At 36.4% G+C, this 8,240-nt stretch overlaps 1 protein-coding gene across 3 annotated transcripts in view; it reads right to left on the bottom strand.

Moving 5' to 3' along the window:
- Positions 1-785: 785 nt before the first annotated feature.
- ZFP82 (ZFP82 zinc finger protein) overlaps positions 786-8,240 on the bottom strand; it is a 27,066-nt gene continuing 19,611 nt past the window's right edge. For all 3 annotated transcript variants that reach the window (XM_004325535.4, XM_073796563.1, XM_033844934.2), the window contains one exon: positions 786-4,930. In XM_004325535.4, the coding sequence (XP_004325583.1) occupies positions 3,573-4,930 (1,358 nt within the window). In that variant the 3' untranslated portion in view covers positions 786-3,572. The remainder of the gene's footprint in view (positions 4,931-8,240) is intronic.

The following is an 8,240-nucleotide window of genomic DNA, read 5'->3' as shown; positions in this document are numbered from 1 at the left end:
CTTTATTATGGAAGTTTTCAAATATATGCAAAGTAGTAAGAATAGCACAGTGAACCCTATGTACCCATTACCCAGCTTCAACGATATACAGCATTTTTCTGATCTTGTTTCATCTATCCTTCCCATTTTTTCTTTAGTATTATAAAGCAAATCATACATATAATTTCATCCTTGAATACTTCAGTATGACTCTCTAATGCATAAGGATTTATACACACATACACACACACACTCCCATGCCATCATCATGCCTAACAAATGAATAATAATTATTTAATATAATGTAATACCCACTCCAGCTTTACTTTTTCACAATAATGTAAAAAGTTGTCTTTTTTTTATTTGTCCAAATCAGGATTGTATTGCCTGTATTTTCTTATTTTCTGTATTCTTGATAATCTGGCATTTGGGGACTTGATCTTGGAGAGACTACCACTTCTAGGGCTAGCAAATTCCTTGACAAACGACCCTCCTGGCAAGCATGCCGTTGATATACAAACCAACCAATCCAAAGTCCACACCACTTTATCAAACATCTCCTTTATCAAACTCTCATACACCAAGCCATTATTTCTCCTGCCCTAAATCACCCCAGGGCCAGGTACTGGACAACTGAGGACCACCACTGGAGCTCAGAGCCCACAAAATTATTCAATCTACCCAGTCTTAAACTTGCTCAGTGTACCTACCTGGCATCACGTCACCCATTCCTTCCTGGGAAAACTCCAGTAAAGGTTCTGAGTCATGCTCTGCCCTCTTCCGCCTTCTGCCTCCTAACAGGACTAGGTGCTCCTTCCATGTTCTCCTACGTATACTCGGTTCCTCCTGTTTGCAGAAATCTCCGCGTATAAGCGTCTTCCTTCATGATAATCATTTCCATGTCTTCGTGACTTATCAAACCTGATTAAAGCAAATCCTGGGTACATTTTAACACAAGCATCTCAATACATTCCATACACTGTATTTAATTAATATGCCTCAAGTCTCTTTTAATTTGTAAAATTCTGTTTTTATTAACTTAACATATATTGGTTAAGAAACTAGGCCTTAAAAAAAAAAAAAGAAACTAAGCCTTTTATTTTGTGGAATTTCCCACATTCTGGATTTGGCTGTTTGCTTCTTTGTGTTATGAATTTGTTCATTTATTTCCCAAGTTTCCTGTAAACTGGTATGTTTAGAGACTAAATTACACTTCTTCTTTTTTTTTTTGTGGTACGCGGGCCTCTCACTGTTGTGGCCTCTCCCGTTGTGGAGCACAGGCTCCGGACGCGCAGGCTCAGCAGCCATGGCTCACGGGCCCAGCGGCTCCACGGCATGTGGGATCCTCCCGGACCGGGGCACGAACCCATGCCCCCTGCATTGGCAGGCGGACTCTCAACCACTGCGCCACCAGGGAAGCCCTAAATTACACTTCTGAATCAATATTTTGGACAAAAATACTCCACAGGTAGTATACATCCATTGCATTACATCAAGAAGCACACAGCCTTGCTGATTTAATTTAGAGATGTTACTATAGGTTAGCGGGTTGTCATTCTGCTCTGTCCTTTAAAACCTTCGAATAATCTCTCACCTAATGGTTTTCACATCCACTGATACCATCAAGATCCATTATTTCATTAAAAAAGTGTCACTTTTTGGATTCTATCATTCCTTTGACCTTTATTAGCTAGAATTCTCTAATAATAAAGAACTTTCTTTCACCAACTTTTGGCTGTCTTGAAATATAGTTCATAGAGGAAAGGCAGGATAAATGCTCCATTTTCCCCCTTTATTTATTAATAGATGCCCTAATGTGCTCTGTAGCTGACCAATGCATCTTGTTAGGAAAAAAAGAAGCTATCACAGGCTACAGTAATCATGATAAAAGGACACAGGATCCAAATTGAGGGGATTCCCACTGGCCAAATATAGGACAATTCGAGCATTTTTTAAAAAGGCTACAATGGATTTTTAAAAATTGATTCTGGACTTATAATATAGGTAATTTTTAATTTCCAAATAGTTTCTTTTTATCTTATTCTTTGTTAATTTTATTTACTTAACTGAAGTATAGTTGATTTACAATATTGTGTTAGTTTTAGGTGTACAGCACAGTGATTTGGTTACATATACACATGTATATGTATATACAAACATACAGTGTATATATATATATATATATATATAGATATATATATATACATTCATACATACAGTGAATATATATACATATATTCTTTAAAAAACTTATTTTCCATTATAGGTTATTACAAGATATTGAATATAGTGCCCAATGCTATACAGTAAATCCTTATTGTTTATCTATGTTATATATGGTAGTATGTTATCTGTTAATACCATACTCCTAATTTAAATTATCCCCCCCACTTCCCCTTTCATAACCATGTTTGTTTTCTATGTCTGTGAGTCTGTTTCTGTTTTGTATATAAGTTCATTGGTACTATTTTTAGTTTCCACATACAAGTGATACAATATTTGTCTTACTCTGTCTGACTTACTTCACTTAATATGACAATCTCTAGGTCCATCCATCCTCTCTTAATTTTAAATCAAATTTATATAGAGGCCAGAGAGTATAGATTGTAGAATATTTTTTTTTATGAAAAAATTGAAAAAGGATTTCTCACTTTCACTATTTTAATAAGAGTAAGTTATCTGACATTCAATAATGGACGAGTGTTGGTGGAAGGCATTTCTATATTCACTGTGCCCATAGTCATTCATATGGATTTTCAAGAGAGCAATATTAATGATGATAATAGTAAAACAATAGTTAGGAGTTTAAAACAACAACCATTTAATTGTATCTCATGATTTTGTGGGTCAAGAATTTGGGCAGGGGCTCAGTTGGTGGATTTTTCTGTTCTACATGGCATCAACTGAGGTTATTCACTGGCATTGAGTTGATGGCTGGTTTGGAGGATCCAAAACTATTTCACTCAGATGTCTGGTGTTTTCATGGGCAATCTGGAAGACTGGGCACAGCAGAGTGCCTCTCCTTCTCTATGTAGTCTCAGGGCCTTTCCATGTGGTCTCTTCAGCAGAGTAGCCAGACTTTTTAACATAACAGTTCAGGTCTGAACTTGAGAGAGTATTCCAAGAGATGAGGCAAAATCTACCAGTAAAGTCTGGGTCCAGAAACTAGCACAGCAGTACTTCTGCTATTCTACTGACCAAAGTAGTCACAGTCTGCCCAGATTCAAAGGGAAAGGATGTGGATTCCACATCTTGATGGGTGGAGTACCAAAGAATCTGCAGTAATCTTTATTCTGCCACAGTATTATAATTTTATAAATCAAGAACTTATAGCATCAAGCAGTTAAACATTCTGTTCAATATAACACAGGTAGGAAAGTGATGGGCTAGAAATGATGATAAGTGTCTTTCCCACATTTGTTATATTAATAGGATTAGTTTCTAGAATGAATGTGAAGATTCTCAGGTCTGAGTGATGGTGGAATATATTAAATTAACACATTCTTTATGATATAAACCCCATTATGCCAAGTCAGGTGCATGGAGGAAGCAAAAGGAACTAATTATTACATTCATAGACTAAAAAGTCTTTCTTATATTTTTACATTATGAATTTTCAGATGATGGGTAAGGTGTGAATGTTGTCTAAAGGCCTTCTTACATTCCTTACATTCATAGGGTTTCTCACCAGAATGAATTCTCAGATGCTGAATAAGAGATGAATTAAGCCTAAAGGCCTTCCTACATTCCTTACATTCAAAGGGTTTTTCACCAGTATGAATGCTCTGATGTAGAGTAAGTTTTTGGCGCAATCTAAAGGCCTTCCCGCATTCCTTACATTTATACGGTTTCTCACCAATATGAATACTCTGATGTTGTGTAAGTTGTGAGAGTAGTCTAAAGGCCTTACCACATTCCTTACAGTCGTAGGGTTTAACACCAATATGAATACTCTGGTGTGAAATAAGTTGTGAGTAACGACTAAAGGCCTTCCAGCATTCCTTACATTCATAAGGTTTCTCACCAGTATGAATTCTGTGATGTAGAATAAGATGATAACCACGACTAAAAGTCTTTCCACATTCCTTACATTCATAGGGTTTCTCACCAGTATGAATTCTCTGGTGGAGTGTCAGTTGCTGTCGTACTCTAAAGGCCTTCCCACATTCTTTACATTCATAGGGTTTCTCACCCGTATGAAGTTTGTGATGTACCCTAAGGCCAGAGCCACACAAAAAGGCCTTCCCACATTCTTTACATTCATAGAGTTTGTCAGCAATATTAAGCTTCTGATGTCGAGTAAGGTGTGCATACTGTCTAAAGGCCTTCCCACATTCTGTACATACATAGGGTTTCTCACCAGTATGAATCCTCTGATGTAGAGTAAGTTGTCCACGAACTCTGAAGGCTTTCCCACATTCTTTACATTCATAGGGTTTCTCACCAATATGAATTTTTTGATGTACTCTAAGGTCTGGGCCACATATGAAAGATTCTCCACATTCCTTACATTCATAGAGTTTTTCACCAGAATGAAGTCTCTGATGTCGAGTAAGATGTGCCGTCTGTCTAAAGGCCATCCCACACTCCTTACATTCATAAGGTTTCTCACCAGTATGAATTCTGTGATGAAAGGTAAGTTGTTGGCGTACTCTAAAGGCCTTCCCACATTCCTTACATTCATAGGGTTTCTCGACAAAATGAAGTCTCTGATGTGAAGAAAAAGATGAGTATTTTTGGTAAGAGGACACTTTTTGAGATGTAATTTTCACTTGATTGAAATATTCCTCTTGTCCTTCAAATTTTCTTTTGGACTCCCAATCATTTTTTAAAATGAGTCTGTTAAGGCCATGGTTTTTAATTCTCTCCATTACCTTCCACTGGGATAAGTTTATTTCATGAATGTCATTTTCTGAAGATAACTTCTTGGTCTCATAGTTGGTCTCCAAATCTGAAAGAAAACAAGAGAGCAAACATGTAGTTCTCTTTTTCTAAAAGAAGTAAAATTTCTACAGTAGAAGTAAAAGACAACTAAAGTACTACCCAATGAAATTCTAAAAATAGTTACATAATTAAAAAAAGCAAAAGGCAACACCAGGAAAATGAGAGTTCATGAAGGAAAATGAGATTAGTGACTAAGTAAATATTTTAAGTCAGTGGTTCTCAAACTGAAACGTGAATCAGAATCACAAGGGAGCTTGTTACAAATACTATGATTTAGATACCACCTAAACCACTTGGATCAGATTCTACAGTCCTGGGCAGTCCTATATTTAATATCCTCCATACAATGATTTTGATGGAAATGAAAGGTTGGGAATTCATGCTTAAATTCTTTCAACTATTTCTCTTTATTCTTAGAATAAAATCAAACTTGTTAAAAGGTCTCTGCTTACCTATAACGCATCATCTCAAACCACTGTTCTCTTTACTGCTACTTGGAGAGGCCTCTTTTCAGATATTAGAACATGTTCCCACTTACTTCCATTGGACTTTTCAGTCTGCTCTATTTCCCCACAAATCTGTTTGGGCTCTTTGCATGGCTGGCTCCTTCTCACTCTGAGGTCTTAGATTAAGTTACTTACTCTACAGCTGAATCTACTGACAGTACTTAAAGCTATGTGCTTATTATACAGTTGACCCTTGAACAACATGGGTTTGAACTGTGCAGATCCACTATATATGGACTTTTTTCAATAAATATACAAACATATATGTGTAGAACATCGTGTGCAAGACTTGTATTGAAGTGGATAACCTATCCTTACATAGGCATAAGGTGAGTGATATTTAGTATAAAATTAATAATGTGTTAGCTTTCTTACTGTTTTACAACTTTGCTTTCAAAGAATTACATTACTATATAGTGTGCTTCTGTCTCTTGTGACTGGATAAACTGCATATCAGCCTATCATCACAGGTAAGTGGTTTTTTAAAACATGTAACAATGTTTCCAATACTGTTTTATAAATGTGACTGTAATATTGTATGCCATAAAAGTTTTATGCTGATTCACTCATTACTGTATAGGCTAGGCTACTGTGAAGCATTCATATCAATTACACTAGGTTACCGTAAAGCAATCATATTGCTGCTTCTTCATTACCAATGCATAAGTCATTATATCTGTAAATAAATATAAAATTTTTTCACATTATCTTTTCATTTCTGATGTCCAGTGTTAGTAATACATATAATATGTAATGTGTTTATCATATAGGACAATACTGATGTAGGTACTGACAGAAAATTTATCTTATAAACAGACAACATAAACTTATGGTATCAATAAATACAGTACAGTACTGTAAATGTATTTTCTCTTCCCTGTGATTTTCTTAATAACATTTTCTTTTCTCTAGCTAACTTTATTATAAGAATACAGTATATAATATATATAACATATGTGTTAATCGACTATTTATGTTATTGGTAAGGCTTCCAGGTCAACAATAGGCTAATAAGTAGCTAAGTGTTGGGGGAGTCAAAAGTTATATGTGGGGACTTCCCTGGTGGTCCAGTAGTAAAGAATCTGCCTTCCAACGCAGGGGACACAGGTTCAATCCCTGGTCAGGGAACTAAGATCCCACATGCCACGTGGCAACTAAGCCCATGTGCCACAACTACTGAGCTCATGCACCTCAAAAAGAGAGCCTGCATGCCACAAACTACAGAGCCCACGTGTTCTGGAGCCCACGTGCCACAACTAGAGAGAGAAAACCCCCATGCCACAGCTAGAGAGAAGCCCGCATGCCACAAAGACGACCCAACAAAGCCAAAAAAATAGAAATAAAATAAATAAATAAATATATTTTTTTAAAGTTATATGTGGATTTTTGCGTACGCTGGGGGGGCAACACCTTAAACCCTGTGTTGTTCAAGGGTTAACTGTATATCTGCATAGTTATTATACATATATTACATACAACATAGAGCTATGTTGAAATTATCTATTTATTAATTTTTCCAATTGTTATTCTGCTTATTTTCTTACCCCTAAACCTCATTAAGGGCAGAAACAATCCCTGCTTTATTCTCCATTCAATAATAAATCCAGAGCACAAAATAGATTTCACTCATTTAATTCCTATACTTATATATTTATTCTGAATATATTTCTCGGCCTCTAACCTCTCACATCTTACTACAATGATTAAATATCTCCTTTATTCATTCAAGCTAGCCCAGCTGACTATATAAATGAAAAATGGTGGTTGTATTTTCCCGTACATCCTTCCGTTGTTTATACCCTTATTTATGCAGTATTCTCTACATTGCCATTCCCTTCTTCACATAGCTATGGGTTGCTCTTTGTTTGTCTCCACATCACAACAAAGACACTGAGAAACTCTTACGTACTTCAGCTCCCTTTAAGCTTATTCTACTACTCATCCATTTTGCAAATGCTCAGTGAGTTTTGTTCCTTCATCCCCTTATTCTGGTCTCCTCCCTTCCATCCCCTCAGAGGCAAGATTATTCCTTATTTTGTAGAAATGTGACTTTCAGAAGGAAAATATGTTTATACCTTATTGAAGTTTATGAAATCCTTAGCAAAAAAAAAAAAAAAGACGTAATTTGTAAGTAACTCACTAATAGGGTCAAAGGGTTTTGCAATAACTTGAGTGTGAAGAACTTGCTAACAAAGGTCATGATAGATGTAAACCAGAGGATGGTAAGCCAGGAGGAGAAATAGCCAGAGGGGAATTTAAGTGCTGAATGAGCTGTGTATGAGAGAGAAAAATGATGATGTTTTCAAGTATTATAATATAGCCTGTATAAGAAAACTGAAATCATATAGGTTCTACTAAAACTGGGAATTAATAATAACAACAAAAAAGTAAATCCACTTGGAATTTTAGAAGTCTATCTTAAATAACTCTTAGATCAATAGAGAAATAAGATCCCAAATGGTATTTGTTTAAAAAAAACAATAGTAACAATAAAAAAAAACTACATTAAATTACCTGTAAAACTATAACCACAGTGCGTAGAAGAAAATTCAAAAACTTAAATACATGGGACTTCCCTGGTGGCGCAGTTGTTAAGAATCCACGTGCCAATGCAGGGGACACGGGATCGATCCCTGGTCCGGGAAGATCCCACATGCCGCAGAGCAACTATGCCCATGCGCCACAACTACTGAGCCTGCACTCTGGAGCCTGAGAGCCACAACTACTGAAGCCTGCGTGCCTAGAACCCGTGCTCTGCAACAAGAGAAGCCACTGCAATGAGAAGCCTGTGCACCGCAATGAAGAGTAGCC

Source organism: Tursiops truncatus, chromosome 19 (genome assembly GCF_011762595.2).
Source record: "Tursiops truncatus isolate mTurTru1 chromosome 19, mTurTru1.mat.Y, whole genome shotgun sequence".
Taxonomy (NCBI): Eukaryota; Metazoa; Chordata; class Mammalia; order Artiodactyla; family Delphinidae; genus Tursiops; species Tursiops truncatus.
The sequence above is the reverse complement of the archived record's forward strand: the minus strand, read 5'-3'. Positions and strand labels throughout refer to the sequence as shown.